General features: G+C 36.7%; 2 protein-coding genes across 6 annotated transcripts in view; one reads left to right on the forward strand and one right to left on the reverse strand.

The window, feature by feature from the left end:
• Positions 1 to 20,283, forward strand: part of ZUP1 (zinc finger containing ubiquitin peptidase 1) — a 58,515-nt gene that overhangs the window by 22,266 nt on the left and 15,966 nt on the right. Inside the window, exons 11-13 of one of the 4 annotated variants that reach the window (XR_014248699.1) lie at positions 15,141 to 15,234; positions 16,898 to 16,963; positions 18,019 to 18,443. The gene's annotated coding sequence lies outside the window, so the exon portion shown is untranslated. Of the gene's footprint in view, positions 1 to 5,691; positions 7,158 to 15,140; positions 15,235 to 16,897; positions 16,964 to 18,018; positions 18,444 to 20,283 lie in introns of those variants that run through there. The other 3 variants (XR_014248700.1, XR_014248701.1, XM_082406180.1) reach the window with 3 other exon arrangements.
• On the reverse strand, positions 80 to 18,036 carry RSPH4A (radial spoke head component 4A; the record flags this gene model as incomplete). Of its 2 annotated transcripts, XM_082406166.1 has the most annotated exons (6): positions 80 to 2,815; positions 4,336 to 4,453; positions 7,703 to 7,853; positions 8,930 to 9,658; positions 14,694 to 14,928; positions 17,360 to 18,036. In XM_082406166.1, the coding sequence occupies 6 exons, from the start codon at positions 18,034 to 18,036 to the stop codon at positions 2,578 to 2,580; spliced, it is 2,148 nt and encodes a 715-aa protein (XP_082262292.1). In that variant the 3' UTR covers positions 80 to 2,577. The 2 variants fall into 2 exon arrangements, with proteins under 2 accessions (XP_082262292.1, XP_082262293.1); XM_082406167.1 differs by lacking the exon at positions 7,703 to 7,853 and having other exon boundaries at positions 2,718 to 4,453.

Genomic DNA, 20,283 nt, shown 5'->3' on the forward strand with positions numbered 1-20,283 from the left:
TTATTGGGTTCTTACTTGTGTTAGATATTCTCAGTATTTTGCGTGTATTAATTAGTTTAATCTAGAAAATAGTTCTGTGAGACAAGTACTGTTATTAGCCTGTGAGGAAGCTGAAACTCTGAGAGATTAGTAATTTGCCCAAGAAATTGGTCATAATCCAGAGTGTGAACCCAGACTGCGCACCTCCAAGCTCTTACCATTATAGCATTCTGCTTTCTTCTGTTATTATATATGTAATGAAATTCCCTCCTCACTACTTAGAAATAACCTTAATATTTAATAGGCATAGCTCTAAAAAGAGGGATTTGCTTTTGTTAAATATTTACACTCGTACTTATACAACTGTGATGTAGAGTGTTGTGTTTAATGTGTCCTTTAGGAAAGAAACTTTCAGATTCATGTTGGATTTGCCATGTAAGGTTGCAAGCTAGAATCCTACTCTGGCCAATTTAAGCAGAAGAGAATTCATTCAAATTATCAGAAGCTCACAGAATCCATAGGTAACTAGGGAACTCTGCTAGAACAAAGGCAACAGTAGGGGCTAGAATATGGCATAATTTACAGCATGGTCAATCAGGTTAGGAGCAGAGGTAGAAAGTCTGCTCAAGTTTCAGATTCCATAAAGGGCACATCTGATTAGCATGTGACCATATGCCATGGGACAGAGGCAATTTCTCAAAAGGAAATCCGGATGAAGAAATGGATATTAAATAACAAAAAAGAAAAGCAGTAAGTGTCTACTACCCCATGAAAAAATGAACAAGAACTTATTTGAATGAAGTTCTATAAATATTATTTATGGCGTCAAATACAGAAAGTTGCACTCCAAGAATGAATAATATGTATAGCTGATTCACTTTGTTATACAGCAGAAACTAACACACCATTGTAAAGCAATTATACTCCAATAAAGATGTTAAAAAAAAAGTTAGTGTGTATTAACAGCAAGAACTGACAAAACCATAAACTTCATATTCTTAAAAAAAAATAATATTGCCAGCTGGAAAATTCTGGAAACCATCGTTTCTAATATTCTGTCATCCAGACTGGTAAACAGGTTTCTACTCTATATCCCCATGCAGTTACGCTCCTTCATGCCATCATTATCTCTTACCTAGACAATGTAATAACCTCCTAAATGTTCTCCCTGTCTTGATCCTCTGTCAGTCCATCTTCCACACGGAAGCCAAACCGTTCTAAAATACAAATGCGATTTTGTGACTTCTAGTTGAGTCCTCTTCATTGCTCATGGTTAAAATCCAAACATCCCACACAATCTGGGCCCTGCATACCTCTCCGGTTTCCTCTCTCACCACTCTCAAAGTTTCACTCCTTTCAGCCTAAAGACCTTTGCCAAAATACAGCTGGTGCTGCCTAGGGCCCTTATCCCCTTAGTTCTCCTCTTAGAAGGGCTTCCACTTAGAAATGCTTCCTGAACTGCTCAAGTTTGGATTAAATGCACCTTCTAAGTGTTTGATAAGCAACGTTCCTCAAAGTGTAGATTGCTGAGCTGCAAACCACCAGTCTGTGACAAGATAATTATAGAAGTTACAATTGCTGACATACTTTTATTCTATTTTATACAGATAATAGCCATGGATTAGAAGTTTTGTGTTTTTTTTTTTTAATTGGTTCTTCACCACAGAGTTTGACAGACACTGTCCTATGGTATAATATTTGTATCACAATACCTGCTATTCTAATTATCTACTGTTACATGTTTCCCTCCTTGAATGTAAGTGCTAAGATTTCAGGAGCAATGTCTAGTTTTTAACAGTAGCCCCACAGTGCCTGGCACATCACATATAGAACTTAAAAATACTATTTTGGTGAATGGAAATAACTAATTTTAGAAAAGCAGTGGTAGAAAATATCAGTTTGAAGTCTTTGGATGTCCCAGCTAGCCATCTCTGTGCAAATTGTTTTCCCTGAAATCAGATAAAACCAATTTCTATAGGATGAAAGAAGAGTTACATTGAGACATTTCTTTAAGAAGCAACAAGTAAAAGAGTTAAAAAATTTGAGTGTTCCCACAGTCTTTGAGCAGGTGGTGGAGTTATATATCCTCTCCCCACAGGGGGGGAATATATATATAGAAGTACATACATACACACAATATTTGCACACAGTATCACAGATTGCTTAAGAACACATGCTCTAATTTAGTTATTATCAATATTTTTGGTCTCAGTATTCCTTGATGCTCAAAAAATATTTAAGTTCCCAAGGAGCTTTTGTGGGTTATGTATTTCCATGTTTGCCATATTAGAAATTCAACCTGAGACTTAAAAAAAAAGAAAGAAAAAAAATATAGAGGCACATATTCCATTAGCTGCAGCCATCAGAACAGTAATGTAAGAAAATGTCATTTAGCCTCTGAAAAATCCATTGAGTGTCTTTCTAAAAGTACACGTTAATAGTTCCACATACGAAATTCCAAATTTTATATTTTCAAGGAATGATATTTTGCACATCAATAGTTGCCTCTATATATATAGGCAACTATATATATATATCAGTCCCAAATAAGGAGTATGTGTGTATCAGTCTCATAAGACTGGGCTAATTTTACTTTTATTAGTCATAGTCATCTTCCTCATCTTCATCTTCCTCAGTTTCTTCATTTTCCTCTGTTGAATTTACAGCTGCTTCTTGTGCAGCCCTGAAAGCCTGCTCCTCTTCCACACTAGGGTCATCCATTTCTGTAATTTCTGGTCCACTGGGGTACTCTTGATAAACTGGTGGTGGAACTGGAGGTGTATAGCTGTCTGGACTATATTTATGACCCCAGCCTATGTAGAAATTTTCAAACTTTCTGTAAGTTAAAAAAAAAAATGTAGATCATTGTATAATTTTTCAGTAAGAAAAATTGATCCTTCTTTTCTGTAAGGATACGGTACTTCGAGTATCATAGTCCCATAATGTTAAAACAGTACAGAATATTTTAAATGCATTAGAGATGAAATATCCCCAAATGATTCTTCTACCACAGGGAATTACTATGATCCAAACTGCTTAAGCTGGTTAAGAAAACATAGGGCCAGACCCTGTCAAAATGTACCCTACACCTGGACCACAGCCTTTCATCTTTTAATTATTTTCAGAAAAACAAAACAAAGCAACGAAGTTAAAAATTACATACCTTCCTTAGAGTTAGAAAGACTTAAGAAGTTGCCAACCTTGAAAACTCTTGGCTGGGTAAGAAGTCGGGCTTGTGGTTAACAACCTTTGTGTGATTTTTCAGGTCCATCCTTGAGCAATTACAAAAGCTTTACCTAGTTAGGCCTCACGGGGGGAAAACTGCCCTCTCCACCCCAGACTTGGTGCATAGCCAGTGCACTGCAACCTCTAAGAGAGCGTTGTGGTCAAGGATCCTGGCCCCTCTGGCCTGTCATGCTCTTAACACAATTGTGTTCCTGGCCCAGGTGCCTTCATTCCCAGGCCTTTTCATCTGAGGCCTTCAGCAGAGGTCTTCTTCAGACCCCTTTGCCAAGGCTTCCTAATGAGGGTTGGGTGAGATAAGGGGAGACTTTATAGACACTTTCCCCTACTCTTGACTCAGTACCCAGTACTTTTCCCTAGCCCTCCCCACCTTTCTCTGGTCACAGGTCCTTAAAACTGCAAGAGCCTTATGTGGGGACTTCCTTGTCACTGAGATGACCCCACAACTCTGCTGACCCATCTGACCTTCCACCAGTGTGCCATTCCATGGGGGCAAATGAAATGGGGTGAGGGGAGGGGGGGAATCAGTCCTTCAGCTTGGTTACACCATCACAGTAAGTGATTAAAGGCTTAACATTTTCATTTCTGGCTTGTTGCTTTAATGGCTACTCTGACATTTGGCCGCTCAGCTCTCCAGCTCAGCCGAGCTTCTGACACTAGGTTATTAAGTAAGAAATGGAAGCATAAGACAAATGAAAGTGTATGCTCTGGGTGAGGAATAAAGGACGTTTACTATCCTCTTATCCTAATTCTTTTGAAAGTGATAGCCTAAATCATACATATTTTAAGTTATCTTTTATCAAGATATCCAACAAAAATGATGAGATTTAAACTAATTTAAATACTGCTTAGAATTACCTCCATGAAATGAATATCAATTACTCAAATAATCATAGAAGAAAAACCATATTTTAGCCCCATTAATTGGATAATTCAGATGAAAAGGCAGAAGTCTGAATTACTCTAATGTTCTAAATTTGATGCCTTGTTGTATAAGATGGATGTTGTTTGAATTAATTTTATGCCATACACACTTGACATTCCAGTGATAACTTATAATTTCCAGAAGTTAAATAATCAAAATAATAGCCTTGTAAGTTGTCACATACTTACTTGCCATTGGAAAAGGCATATGCTCCAGTCCAAAGGTTGGATCTAAGGACTGCAATAGCATATTGAGGAATGAGATTTGAGGATAACCGTGCTGTCCAAGGCGGTGTATTCTGGATCTCTGTAAACCAAAGAGAAATTCAAAGTAGACTTAACTCCTAAATAGACAAGGATATACTGTGTAACAGGAAAGCTGTATTTATAAATCATAAAACACACACTTGACATAAAGTTAAAACATTAGCAGCTTAACATAAGATCAAGAGGGTATTATATGATCGTTGTAGAAAAATGAAATTTGAAAAAAAAATGTGTGTACACATATATATATGTACACACACACATATATATGTGTATATATATATATGTGTGTGTGTGTACATTTGTAAAGCAGAGAAAATAAGTTTTACAAGAGGAGGCCTATGTGGTGGAGGGAAAAATACATGATGACCAAATCATTATTATGAAAGAGAGCTAGGGTTATAAGCATGAATGCTCCAAAACTGAATAGGAAGAAAAAAAGAATATGAAAACAATAGTAGATTAGAAAAAAAACAAAAACAGTACCTCATATTTTAACTACGTCATGTGTTTATGATCTGTAGAATGCAAAACAAGAATGATAAAAAAGATAACTATCAGCATTTCCACTAAGAGGTAGAGCCACCTTATACTTCCTCTGCAGTGCACTCCTGCAACCTCTGTCCCAGACAGTTCTTGGTGGGGCCAGCTACATTACATTCTTTATTCCCACCATGTACTGTAGTGTGTGTGTGTGTGTGTGTATGTGTGTGTGTGTGTGTGTGTGTGTGTGTGTACACAGGTTTCCCCTGCTATCCAAAAGTAGAGCATTCCTATGTAACCTTTTGTAAGCTGAAATGACATAGAGCGAAGAAGCAGTTACCTTAGGGCACATCTTGCTAATGGATTGACAAGATTAACTGAGATAAAACATAGAAGCTCACAAGCACAGTTCAAAGCTATGGCAACTTGTTGCTGAGATGCTGAGTGGAGTTCCTGGAGAAGGAGCTTGGAGGTGCCCCTCTGACAGACTGAAGTGTGTGCTGCTTCTGTAACTGCTCACTGCAAAACAAGTGCTGAACGCTATTTTTGCCTTTTTTTTTTTTTTCTTCGTAATAAGAGAAAATCCTCTGGATTTCTATCAGTGAAAATAGTTACTAATGTAGTTCTCTCATAAAAGCAAAGTGGTGGAGGCTATCTTTTGAAAAGCAGGAAATACCTGTGTATATATACATATATAGGATCAATATATAGAGAGTATTTGGTATATATATAAAAATATATATTACATTGTATACATACATAGTACAGCATACCTTGTTTTATTGTGCTTAACAGGTATGGAGTTTTTTACAAATTGAAATTCTATGGCAACCCTGCATCAAGCAAGTCTGTTGACATCATTTTTTCCAACAGCATTTGCTCACCTCGTGTCTCTGTAACATTTTGGTAGTTCTCTCAGTATTTCAAGCTTTTTCATTATTATTGTATTTGTTACGGTGATCTGTGATCAGTGATCTTTAATGTTACTATTGTAATTGTTTTGGGGTACCACAAACCATGCCCATGTAAAACAGAGAACTCAATTCTATAAATATTGTGTGTGTTCTGACTGCTTCAACAATGGTGAATTATGTTGTGCACCAGGAACTAATATTGTGCTGTAGGTCAATTATACTTCAAAAACAAACAAAAAAGCTCATAAAAAAGATCAGATTTGTGATTACTGGAGATGGTGGGTTGTCGGAGGGGGAATTGAAATTGAAGGAAGGTGGTCAAAAGGTACAAACATCCTAATAAGTAGGTACTAGGGATGTCATGTACAACATGATTAATATAATTAACACTGATGTGTGTTATATATGAAAGGTGTGACTAGAGTAAATCCTGAGAGTTCTCGTCACATCACAAGGAAAATTTTTTTTCATTTTTCTTTTTTAACTATATGGGATAATGGGTGGTGACTAAACTTATTGTGGTAATCATTTTGTGATGTATTTTAGTCAAATCATTGTGTCTTATACCTTAAACTTATACAGTGCTGTATGTCAATTATATCAATAAAACTGGAAGGAAAAAATAAATAAATGGGAGAATTTAACAAATAAAATTAAAAAAAGAAAAAAGAAAACCTGGAAACGATTCACCTTTCTAGATGCCTTTAAGAACATATATGATTCATGGGAAGTGGTCAAAATATCAACATTAACAGGAGTTTGGAAGACATTGATTCCAACCCTCATGGATGACTTTGAGGGGATCAAGACTTCAGTTGGAGGAAGTAATTGCAGATGTGGAAATAGCAAGAGAACTGTAATTAGAAGTGGTGCCTGAAGATGTGACTGAATTGCTGCAATCTCATGATAAAACTTGAATGGATAAGGAGTTGCTTCTTATGGATGAACAAAGACAGTGGTTTCTTGACATGGACATGGAATCTACTCCTGGTGAAGATGCTGTGAAGCTTGTTGAAACGAATACAAAGGATTTACAATATGACATAAACTTAGCTGATAAAGCAGTGGCAGAGTTTGAGAAGATTGACTTCAATTTTGAAAGAAGTTCTGTGAGTAAAATGCTATCAAACAACTTTACAGGCTACTGAGAAATCGTTTGTGAAAGGAAGAGTCAATGTGGTAAACTTCCTTGTCGTCTTATTTTAAGACCCCAACCTTCACCAACCACCACCCTGATTAGTCATCAGCCATCAACATCAAGGCAAGACTCTCCACCAGTAGAAAGAAAGTCACTGAAGGCTCAGATGATGGTTAGCATTTTTTAGCAATACAATATTTTTTCTTCCAGTTTGATCTCTTTTTCTTTGAGTTTGCATGTATATTTGTGTTTTTTTAACTATAATTGACCTACAACACTATGTTCCTGTTACACAACATAGTGATTTTTTTCTATACATTTCAAAATGATCACCACGACAAGTTTAGCCACTTTGTATGTCACCATACAAAGACCTTTTTATTTGGACTATATTCCCCACACTGTACATTTCATACCCTTGACTCATTTATTTTGTAACTGGAAGTTTGTACCTCTTAATCTCCCTCACCTAATTCTCTCATCCCCCCACAATACAGTATTTTTTAATTAAGGTATGTACATATTTTGGGAAATAATGTTATTGCACACTTAATAGACTACAGTAGAGTGTAAACAAAACTTTTACATGCACTGGGAAACCAAAAAATTATTGACTCACTTTATTGCAGTGGTCTGGAATTTATCCCGCAATACCTCCAAGGTCTGCTTGTATGTACATGTGTACATACTTATGTATGCCTATACACACACACACACACACACACACACACACATATAGTGTGTGTAAAATTACCTAAATCTTCAGAGATTGGTGTCAAGAGAGGAGGCCCTACTTCCTGTTCTACGTAGTCAGGCTCTTCTCTTTCTTCTTCTTCTTCTTCTTCTTCTTCTGCTTCTTCTTCCTCCTCACTTTTTTGTATGGGGTTGAACCAATTACAGCGACCCTGGGTATAAATATTGGAAGATTTAGTAGTCTAACAAGGACCTTAAAATATCAAAATATTCTTTTGGATTGAAGTAATTATCTGCATGACATCCCATTATGTGGCATATTGATCATTCATTCAACATATATTTACCAAAAGCTGTTTTGATCAATGTTATTTTAAGCAAAAGACTGTACTATTTATTTCAAGAATCTGCCCACTTCTTGAAGTTACAGAACATTTATATATTAAAATCATTAGAACCTTAGTGAAGAAGGTAATAATGCATTTTACTGATTTATGTGAAGGTAAGGTACTATTATTATTATTAATAACAAAAATGTGATAATAAGATTAGGTATGGAGTTTGGGGCTTATAATTTCTCATTTAATTAACTCATCTAGAGGTATTTAAGAATATCTCTTATGTACATCAAAGTATGATGAAGATTTTCTACCTGCAGAGGAGACAGTTTAACAAATTGATTAAGAGTATGGACTCTGGATCCATTCTGCCCATTCACATCTGACCCTGTTGTTTATTAGCTGTATTCCCCTTGTGACATTTCCTAAACCCTCTGCCTTAATTTCCTCCTCTGTAAAATAAGGATATTAGTCTTTCATACAGTTGTGAGTTTTAAATGAGATAATACATATAAAGTGCTATTAAGAACAACTGGCAGAATAGGTTCTATGTAACTGCTATAGAACACTGTTTACTTGTTTTTGTTAGAATCTTTTATCATTCTTGGCAAAATAAGTTCCTTGTATTATAAAAATAGAATAAAAGAACTCTTACCAAAATTAATGTACCATCTATATTTAACATATAAAAAATAATTTCACAACACACCTAAATCTAAATCCTTATGTAACTTGTCAAATACTCCATAGAAATATTTATTTTATTTACATTTGGATCACAGGTCTATACTACTTGGCAATTATACAGTACTCTGTGTTTTCACTAGGTTTTTTAATTGTCTCTGTCTGGAGTCTGAAGGCCTTTGTCTTGTATATATTGTATGCATTGTAGACAGAATTAATAAATATTTGCTGACTAGATGATAGACTGAGAATTGCAAAGCCCCTACCTGAGGGAGTATATGTTGTACATGATGAACCCAATTGGATAGGGATTCCACTAGATCAATCACTTGGATGCCTTCAAAATCAGGGTTTTCTTCAAAGCTATCTCGCCTGCCTTCTGTTTCTTCCTCCTCTTCTTCTTCTTCACCAAAATGATAGAATCCTAGAGGGCTGACATGAGTCCCTGCTGAAATTCTGGCAATTTGTGCTCGTAAGTAATTACTCTCATTTCCTGGGAAGGGTGGGTAGCTTATGATGGGGGTATCCAATCGCCCAGTGAAAAATTTCTTGATTTTTCTTGCAATAACAATTTGTGCAGGTGTAACTGCTGGTAACTTCACCCATGGTCTTCCTGGTTCATTGCAAACAAAATAGACATATTTGTTGGCACCTGTTCTGCTTTCTTCCTTTGGAATAGCCTGTGGGGCCTTGTAAAAGGACCTTGGTAATTCATCTTCATCAGCTTCACTGTCTCCATTGTCCCTCTCTTCAGGTACATCTTCCTCTTCCACCTCCTCTTCATCTTCTCCCTCATGGAATTCCACTTCAGCTACAATATAATTCATTTCCAGACCTAAGATCTTACCCCAGAAACGACATTTTTGGATTGGGTGGGTGTCAGTAAGCTGCTTGAGGGCAAGAAATATGCGATAAGTCTCATCTGTGCCCAAACCAACTCCAGCTTGTTCAAAATAAAAAGCTGATTCCATTACATTTGGAAGAGAGTGTTCTGCCTGGGAATACAATTGCTGTGATTAGTATTTTATCCATAAGAGAACTGCTTGCAGTCTACATTAATGTGATCTCTATTTTTAAAAGCCATGACACTTTTCACAGAACTAGAATAATTAATTCTAAAATTTATATGGAACTACAGAAGACCCAGAATTGCCAAAGCAATCCTGAGGAAAAAACAAAGCTGGAGGTATAACCCTCCCAGACTTCAGACAATACTACAATGCTATAGTAATCAAATCAGCATGGTATTGGCACAAAAACAGACATATAGATCAATGGAACAGAATAGAGAGCCCAGAAATAAACCCACACATCCATGGCCAATTAATCCACGACAAAGGAGATAAGAATATACAATGGAGAAAAGACAGTCTCTTCAGCAAGTGGTATTGGGAAAGCTGGACAGCTACATATAAATCAATGAAATTAGTACACTCCTTCACACCATATACAAAAATAAACTGAAAATGGCTTAAAGACCTGAATATAAGTCACAACACCATAAAACTCCTAGAAGAGAACATAGGCAAAACATTCTTGGACATAAATCATAGCATATTTTCTTAGATCAGTCTCCCAAGGCAAAAGAAATAAAAGCAAAAATAAACAAATGGGACCTAATCAAACTTACAAGCTTTTGCATAGCAAAGGTAAACATTAACAAAACATAAAGACAACCTAGGGAATGGGAGAAAGTATTTGCAAATAATGCTGCTGACAAGGGGTTAATATCCAAAACATACAAACAGTTCATACAACTCAATATCAAAAAACAAACAACCCAATCAGAAAATGGGCAGAAGACCTAAATAGACATTTCTCCAAAGAAGACATACAGATGGCCAACAGGCACATGAAAAGATGCTCAAAATCACTAATTATTAGAGACTACAAATCAAAACCACAATAGGTATCACCTCACACTGGTCAGAATAGCTATCATCAAAAAATCTACAAGGAGAAAAGGAACTCTCCTACACTGTTGGTGGGAATGTAAATTGGTGTAGCCACTATGGAAAACAGTATGGAGGTTCCTTAAAAAATTTAAAATAGAACCACCATATGATCCAGCAGTTCCATGCCTGGGTATGTATCTGAAGAAAACAAAGACACTAACTGCAAAAGATATGTGCACCCTGATGTTTATAGCAGCACTATTTACAATAGCCAAGACATGGAAACAACCCAAGTTCCCATCAACAGACAACTGGTTTAAGAAGATGTGGTATGTGTATACAATGGAATACTACTCAGCCATAAGAATGAACTATTGCCATTTGCAGCAACATGGATGGACCTAGAGAATATCACACTAAGTGAAGTAAGACAGGGGAAGACAAATATTATATATCACTTATATGTAGAGTCTAAAAACTAATGTAAATGAATCTATATACAAAACAGAAACAGACTCACAGACACAGAAAACAAATTTATGGTTACCAAAGGGGAAAGGGAGGGGAGGGATAAATTAAGAGTATGGGATTAACAGATACAAGCTATTATACATAAAATAGATAAGCAACAAGGATTTACTGTATAACACAGGGAACTATATTCAATATCTTGTAATAACCTATCATGGAAAAAAGAAAGTCCAACATCCTCTCCTTATAAGAAGTATTTAAGTGGCCCCTTTAATATCTTGAAATAATAAAATATAGCATACAGTAATATGTATAAAATAGATAACCAATAAGAACCTGCTGTAGTAAAAAAAATAAAATAAAATTCAAAAAAAATAAAAAAAAAAAATGCCATATTTGCCAAATAAATAAATAAATATAGCAAAACCTACCTACAGATATTTAGAAAAAATTTTTTATAAATATACGTTTATATATGTTTTTATATATTATCATACATTTACTAAATAAATATTTATAATATGGATATGGTAAGATATAGGGTAAATAAAAATCAATATGGGTGTAACATACAGGATAAATAAAAGGAATGTATAATAAGATAAATGCTCAGGCATGACTACATTTGAAGACATAATTTAGTCAGATGCTTGCTCTACTTATGATAAATAATTTTGGGTTTAAAATGAGAAAAGCAGAAATAATTCCAAAAAAGAAATACAGGAAAATAAAAACAGAGTCTCAAGTGAACTCTAGAAAAACATTTTTGAGAAAGTAGAAAATAACCTTAACTGAGCTAGGGATAACTTGGCAAGACAACCTTTAGACCCTGAGAAATGAAGAGTACTTTGCTCTTCTTACAAATGATCTGCTCTTATTTGTATTATAACTTGAGTTGAAAAATAGAGTGTCAAAATAAGCATAATGACTTTTTTCAATCCTAATCTCATCTGATTGTAAGACTGTTTCTTTGGGATCTATTGCACCACGCATTCTTGATCCTACTCTGTCCTCTATAACTATTTCTTCTTAGTCTTTTTAATTAATTGAGGCCTAAATATGGGTGTCCTCAAAATTTCAGTCATCTCATCACTCAGCACTTTATGCTTAGAAGATTTCTCCCACACCACCCCAAGTGATATGTGGTTTTTAAAATCTACTTCTCTCACTCTGACTTCTCTCCTACATTTCACACCCTTATTCCTAGCCAACTACGAGAACTTTCAATCTGAATATTTTCCAAAGATATCACCATCACTCAGTTTCCCGAACTAGAAAGTTCAGTCATCCTTGCTCCCTCTGACTCCCTTGACTCTCATATTTAGTTAAAGTCCTATTGATTCCACCACCTAAAAAGCTCTTTAACATGCTAGTCTCCACCCGGACTACTTGTCCTGTCACAGAAGTCTTCTAATACTGTCTTACTTGTCCCCATTCAAACCCTTCTTCTTTCATTCTGCTCCACGTTACTACCAAAGTTATGTTCCTAAACCATAAGTCAGACCATGCTTTCTCTACTAAAAGCCTCTATTAATTTCCCACTGTATGCAAGAGATCAATTTCTTATCAATACACAGTGAGCAGTCTAGCTTTAAAGCACCTTGCTTGCTTCATTTCCTTCACTCAAAATCCCTCAAATCTGAAGTCAGTTTCCCAAATGCTAAACAATCTTTCCTGACATTTTATTGTGCTTTTGGCCCAGAATTTTATGCCTTATAGTCTTCACCTGGTGAACTTCTACTTATCCTTCATGATCCAAATGAAATATCACTGCCATTACAAAGCGTTGCCCAGATCCTAATAGCAAAGTTAGTTGATCATAGCTTGTCAAAACAATGCAATAGTAACTGCTACTATTCATTAAGTTTCTAGGATGTGCCAGATCCTTTATATATAGGACCTCTACCCCTCAAGTTGTTGCCATGTGATTATCCCTGAGGCTTGGAAAGGTTTAGCCATTTAGAGTCACACAGAGAATAAGTGATTGAACTAGGATTCAAATTCAGATCTAATTCGAAAGCCCCTGTTTTTTCCACCATATCTCTATTACTGCAGTAGTCAAATAACTTTACAATCTTTTTTTACCCTTTCACTAGACTGTGACCAACGTAAAGTTAGAAAAGTCTTTTATGTGTATATCTCAGTACCTAGCATGCAGTAGGTATGTTTGCAAATCAATGGGTGAAGGAATAAATGAATGCTGAAGACTAAGAACAGGAATTCTGGTGTGGTCAAAGACATGAATAGAAATATTAATACTCTAAACATATCAGTCTGGGACAGAGTTCCAAGAGCTAACTGTCTTCCTGTTCCTGCATCTTTCTACTCTCTGAGGCAGAGCTTTTTATCTTCATCTGATGACTTGGTTCAGCCTTTCTCTAAAACCAATCCTACTCTTTATTAGGAGGAATTGATGGAATCTGGTTAAGAGGCTCAGGTTCCAGGATCAAAACAGCTTATCTGTATTCTCATCCCAAAACCTAGTTCAGGACGCAGATCCCTGCCTTGTAATACTGTGCCTATAGATAGTGCAGTGCCCTATTCTCATACTGGAGTCTAACCTTCTTTGATAAACTCCTGCATGAGAGTGCCTGCCTTCTGTTTGATCCCCACATGCTGTTTGCCCCCAAACTTGTCAATACTATATGTGGCTACATAATCAAGTGTTTGGAGTAAGATATTTTTAGAAAAGGTCAGCCAATATCAAATCCTTGACACCTATCACTTGTTCTTTCTGAGTATTCTATATCTCACTGTGTCAATTTGTGCCTCCCTATAACAAACAGCTAAGGAGCTCTAGAGGGCATACCTACTGTGCATATCCCTACTCCTCCTCTTTCTTTGACTGAATTCTATGTCCTTTTCTGAACATATTTTACTCCAAACATCAAATTTGCAAGTATGAGGACAGTTTTAAATAGTCTAATGGTAACAGAACATAGAAGCTCAGTAGATGTACAGTATAAATTACTCAGTAGAATAAATTTCAAACATGCAGGCATTTAGGAAACAGTAGCGTATACTGATTTGAAATATTTGGAGGTAAAATTTCAGTAATACAGTTGATTTTATTCTCGAATGATACCTTTTTATCTCTGTCACCAACTTTGTAAATATTTTCAGCAATTTATCTATGGGGATTAAAAGAAATATTTTATTTCTCTCCTCTTCTATTATGTCTCATTGACATAATATATATACTGTCAAGACACAATATGAAGAAGTAGCCTTGGAAGAGAATGCAAATGACATTAGAAATTCTTTTAATTTTTCCAGTAAATTAAAGGGAAAAATATGCAACCTGATTTAAAGCCTAATTTTAAATTATGTGACATTTATTCATTCATTCAGCAAATATTTAATAAGAAACAGCTACACACTCAGATCTGTACCAGGTACTTTGGAGAATATAAAAGATGAAGAAAACACTTTCTCTGATATCAAGCAGTTTAACCCTACAAACATATAAAACAGCTAAGCCTCTGAAATACTAAAACACTATGTGAAAACATAAGAAACTCTAACCAAGGAAATGAGTGGTGTGAAATGAGGTTGCAATACTATTTAGTAAGCTATAAAAGGCAGTGGATATGAATTTAAAGCCACACCCCACTCACCTCAAAACCCTAAGATTGACCTATTCAAATTTACAGGAGTGACTTACTATTTCATCTTCCATTTCTTGGTCAGCTCCTTCTAAATTTCCCTGGAGAAAAAGAGCTTTTTGCTCCTCTGCTATTTCATAGGTTGGAAGCATCTCATTCTCATTTTGGAGTGTATCCAGTTTTTTACTAAAATGTTCCATCTTCACATCTTGGCTAACATTTTCAATGATGTCCACAGCATTTTCAGGACGCTTATCTAAGACCTTGGTCAGCATTTCAGAAAGATGATCATATCTACCCAAAAAGAGAAAATTCCAGATAATAACCCTGTCAGAAGCATTTGAAAAACATTTCATGCATTCTCAGTGGGTTTTTAGGAAACTTCAAGAACTCGAAGACTTTAGAGATTTTTAGTGGAAAAACACAGTAACTTCTACCACTGCCAAGAAAAACTTTGAGCATAAAATAAATCAAAGCAAGTTCTCTATTTTTTTTTTTTTTGGCAGTGCTGCGTGGCTTATGGGATCTTAGCTCCCTGACCAGGGGTTGAACCAGCACAGCCTGCACTGGAAGGCGAAGTCTTAACCACTGGACCGCCAGGTTAGTTATTTTATTTTTTCTTTAATATCTGTATCTATCTAACGGATCTTAAGAATGTCAAAGAAAAATATGTAGATTATATGGGCAACCAATGTGAAGGCCAGTTTACAAATATTATATATGAAGAATATCATATTCTTTCTCAAAATATTGCTATTTTTATAAATGAACAGAAATATTATTACTGGCAAAAAAGAAGCAAGCAATGATTTTCTGTAGGCTTTTTATTCAACAATGTGAAATTTTGTATTTTAGGCAAATATTGTTTTAACTGCAACAACAACAAAAAAACAGCTTTCATGGCTGTCAAATAAGGTCCACATATAAGAGATGGAGTTAAAGTTGTCCTTTACTAAAAGCCATTTTTAACTACAGGCTCTAAAGCACTTAGAAAATAATAGTGAATATTATGGAAGGTATTCATTTGTTACCTCAGAGACTTAATATTTGGAAATTAAATTAAATTTAGCTATTTAAGTAATGTCAGTTACAAAATCATTCAGTAAACGAAATTTTCCCATTTTTTGTTTTGTATTCAGTTTTAAATTGTGAACTTTCAAGTGTTTATAATGAGCTCTTTTGGCATTTTATCAAAGTTTGTAAATTCATGCTTGTTATTTAACCCAGGGAATTGTGACAAGAAGTTTTTATCAGTAATTCAAATAGAATCCACTGCTAAGCAGCAAATCACATCCCTGAAACTTAAGTAAATTGTAGTTAAAAACAGTAATTTATAAATAATATTTTAATTTGGGTTTTGTGAAGATTTCTCACATCAAATATTCATTGGTTTCTTATTCTTCAGACTTTAAAATTATACCTCATATTTTTAAAAGCCAAGTAATAGCTACAAACATTTGCCACATACTGTATACTGAATGGGCATTCATTTAATGTTTGCTGATTAATCGGGAGGCATCTCAGCAAATTACATGGTGGATTAACTAGATTCAAAAGGTCAGGGCTGTGTTTCCCGTACTTCCATTCATTTATTCATTCTTTATTCAGTAAATAGCTGATAGCACTGTGCTAGGCATTAAGTATATAGTGGTGTACAAAACTCACATGGTCCCTGCACTCTGAAGGCCTGCACTTTAGTGGGAGAGTCAGACATTAAATATAAGTCTATAAGTCTATGTACAATTATAAATGGCCTTACGTGCTATGAAGGAAAGAATAGGCGGTTACAATAGAGTTCTGTGGAAGTTGACTTCTAAAAGATGAGAAGCCAGCCAGGCAAAGACTTAGAAAGGCTTAGGGCAGAAGCCTTTCAGGCAGAGGGAGCAGCATGGGAACTGAAGAGGCCATGTGGCTAAAGCATAGTGAGGGAAAGGTAAGAGTCAGTGAGTGCTGTAAGCCAGAGAAATCTTGAACAAATTAATTTTTCCATGACTTAGTCCCCTCACTTAAAAAACAAGTGGATTGTATTAGATGTTTTCTCAAGTCCCTTCTAGCCCTAAAATTCTGTTGATTCTATTGTTATGTAACCCTGGCAGCAAGAATCTCTAGAAATCTATACTCAACGATAAGATCTGAATTTTAGCTATAATGGGATGGTCAGAACATTCCTGGGCCATTGATCACCACATTTTAAGAGATCTGGATAAAATGGCATGTATTTTTGGGTGGCCTGTATAGCGACCAATTCTCCTGGTTTGCCTAGGACTGAGAGGTTTCTCAGGATGCAGAACTTTCAGAGCTCAATCAGGACAGTTCCAGGTTAACACAGGTAATTTATCACCCTAGCACTGGCCTGGGTGGGGACTCAAAACCAAGCCATATAAGCACTTAGAATGCTTAGATTTTGATAGACAGTCCTTTTTTACAAGCATCTTGGAGAGATGCTTGGATTTCACTATCTTTATGGTTTCTTTCAAACCCCAGACTCCATAATTCCTAGATTTTATTTCTGTGCACCTAGGGTCTTTAAAGAAGCTAGAAGAATCCCCACCAGTGACCTATTTTGAGTCCTATGATACAAAGAGTTATTAAGTCACTCTCTCACTCATACAGACTTTTCAGATATATTTCCATTCACCCACAGAAACACATCCCCACACAGAGATACTCATACCCCCTTTCTTTTGCCAAATTTCTCCCCCAACCCCCTTCCTCCAAGACTTACAGATTTAAGCCCGACTTGCTACTGGACTTTAGTAGGTAAGCCTTAGCATTCTCAATGGCAATCTCAAGCACGCTGGGGGCCCCTTCAGAAGCCCCAGACTCAGGCTGAGCCAGATCATAGTTACTGTTTGAGTCTTCTTCTTGAAAAATGTCAAATCTCAGCTCTTTCCGTTTAGAGTTGTTGTAGCTCACATCCTTCGGTCCATACAGGTGACATTTGGTTTGCTGAGATTGATGAAAAGTGTTTCCCTCTGATTGGCATGTTTGATGAGGGGTTGATTCTGCTTTATCAGATGACTGTTCCAAATGGTCAAAGTGAGGTGTCCCAGCTTCAGAAATCACACTAGTGGTCTTGTCTGACTGCCATGGTGCCATAAGGTCCTGCACGGCCAGAGCCAGGGGAGAAGGAGTAGAAGAGGGCTCCTGAGATGGGGAAGGTGGAGATGACACACCTGGTCCTACGAGGTCATCCACAGGCGTGCTGGCTCCAGATTGGGGGATCCCAGGAGGGCTGCTCCTGGGCTGGGGTCCAGTTTCCGGCCCCTGCTCCGACTCTGAGGCCTCGGATAACCCAGGTTCAGGATCTTGGGAGGTTGCTACCATTTCTTCCCACGGCCGCCCTGTTTCCCCAAGTTCTTGGTGTTCTATTTTTTGTTTCAGGGGGGTCGAGTCTTCCATGGAAGGAGTCAAGAGAAAAAAAGTTCTGGATGAAGGGGGCGTGCAGATATGGAAGGAGGCAACGCAAGGCAGTGGCTTTGCTTAGGTCTGCTAGGCGATTTCTGGGTCCTAGTCGCTCTGCAAGTCGCAGCGTCCTATCTCCATAGCAACCCCAGGCAGGGTTCCCCCTAAGAGAAATAACACACATCTGTTGCCAGGATTCTAGGGAGGAGACCAAGAAAGATGAAAATCCTAGATTTGTGATTTGGTGGAGCCTCTGCTCCTATACCTAGCTCAGCCAATCCAATCTGCAGTCCATCAGTCGCGGTTGGAAATCTGAGAACTGGTCCGACGCAGAGAGGAGGAGCCGCGACCCGGCGGGATGATTTTCAGAGTCTGATAGTTTGATTCAAGTTGCACGTTGAGGAGTGAGTCCTGCATTAGTGGAGGGACAATACATTTACAGAGCTTGTGTGTGTGTGTGTGTGTGTGTGTGTGTGTGTGTGTGTGTGTGTGTGTGTGTGTGTGTGTGTGAGAGAGAGAGAGAGAGAGAGAACGAGAGAGGGAGGGAGGGAGAGAGAGAGAAAGGAGGGATGGTGGGACGGAGGGAGGGGGAGACCTTGGTAATGTTGAGGTGCAGGTGGCAATGAGACTCTAGTGTGCAGAACATCAGAGTCCAAGACCCACTTAGAGGGCAAAGGTGTCTCATCTGTGCCAACCAAACTTGGGCAACTGTTGAACAATAAACAAGGAAGTCCTGGTTTTTGCTCTTCTCCCTCTTGTGGAATCTGCCAGATGAGTAGGCAGAAAATTACCTTCAAGGAGAAGGCAGTGCAGAAGCTTATCCTATATAAATAAACAATTCATGGGTTACCTGCTTCCTAATAATTGAAATTCAAATTAACCCTAAAGCTATATTAGTATAGTGTAACCTTTATTTGATAATATGAATGTGAATTCATAATTTTGCAATATTTAAGATCATGACTATTAATTCATATTATTCCATCTCCAACATAAAGAAGGTATAGAGGATGGAACCATATCTGGCCTTGACTAAAAACTGTAAATTAAAGTCTTTTTTTTTAAGATTACAATTTAAAAAAAATTTTTTTGGCTGCGTGGCTTGTGGGATTTTAGTTCCCTGACCATTGGCAGTGAGAGCAGAAGAGTCCTAACCACTGGACCACCAGGGAATTCCCTAATTAAAGTCTTTAATGTTAATTTGTTCTGTCTCTCTCTCTCTTTTAAAATAAACCAATTAATACTTGATATAACTTCCGATTAGCAACATGTTGGTCATAAATTCTAATTTCATGAAAGAGCATCATACTTACCTCCCACCCCCAATTTGGTGGGAGAAGCACAGAACTCTTCAATCATTTGTTCAAAGCTGTGGATATTTACCCTTCCCAAAATACACATGAGTGTTCACACACAAAACGTTGCATGTAATTTCTTCTGGTTCAGGGACTCCTTGAAGTCAGAGTCCCAGATTAGGACTCTTGGAATAAGACTCGGAAAAACAAAATGAAAGGTAAACTGGAATTATAAATTGGAGATTTTTTGTAATTGATACAAGGGTTGAAGGGGGGATAGCATTTTTTTCCCCATCATAGTTCTGTTTTCTCCACCCTTGAAGCTGACAAGATATGATGGAGGCTTTTTTCTTGGACTGACAAGCCAGAGGAGGGTGGTAGGACCACAAGAAAGGCATGATAAGGAACAGTTTTTTGCATCTATATTCATGAGAGATATTAGTCTGTAGTTTTCTTTTCTGCAATGTCTTTGTCTGGTTTTGTTATTACAGTAATTCTGGCTTCATAGAATGAATTAGGAAGTATTTCCCCTGCTTCTATTTTTCTAGAAGAGATTGTAGAGAATTGATCAAATTCACCTGTGAACCCATCTGGGCCTGTTTTCAAAGATTATTAATTATTGATTCAATTTTCTCATATATATGCCTATATATGTGTGTGTGTGTTTTGGCAGACTGTGTTTTTCAAGGAATTGGTCCATTTTATCTAGGTTATCAAATTTACGAGCATAGACTTGTTCATAGTATCTTTTATTAGCCTTTTAATGTCCATAGGATCTCTAGTGATGTTACATCTTTAATTTTCAATTTAGTAATTGCATCTTCTCTCCTTTTATTCTTTTTCTTAGCCTGGCTAGAGGCTTATTAATTGACTGACTTTTTCATAGAACCAGCTTTTGGTTTTGGTGATTTTCTGTTTTCAATTTCATTAATTTATGCTCTAATTTATA

This window comes from Balaenoptera borealis, assembly GCF_965194805.1.
Source record: "Balaenoptera borealis genome assembly, chromosome: 9".
Taxonomy (NCBI): domain Eukaryota; kingdom Metazoa; phylum Chordata; class Mammalia; order Artiodactyla; family Balaenopteridae; genus Balaenoptera; species Balaenoptera borealis.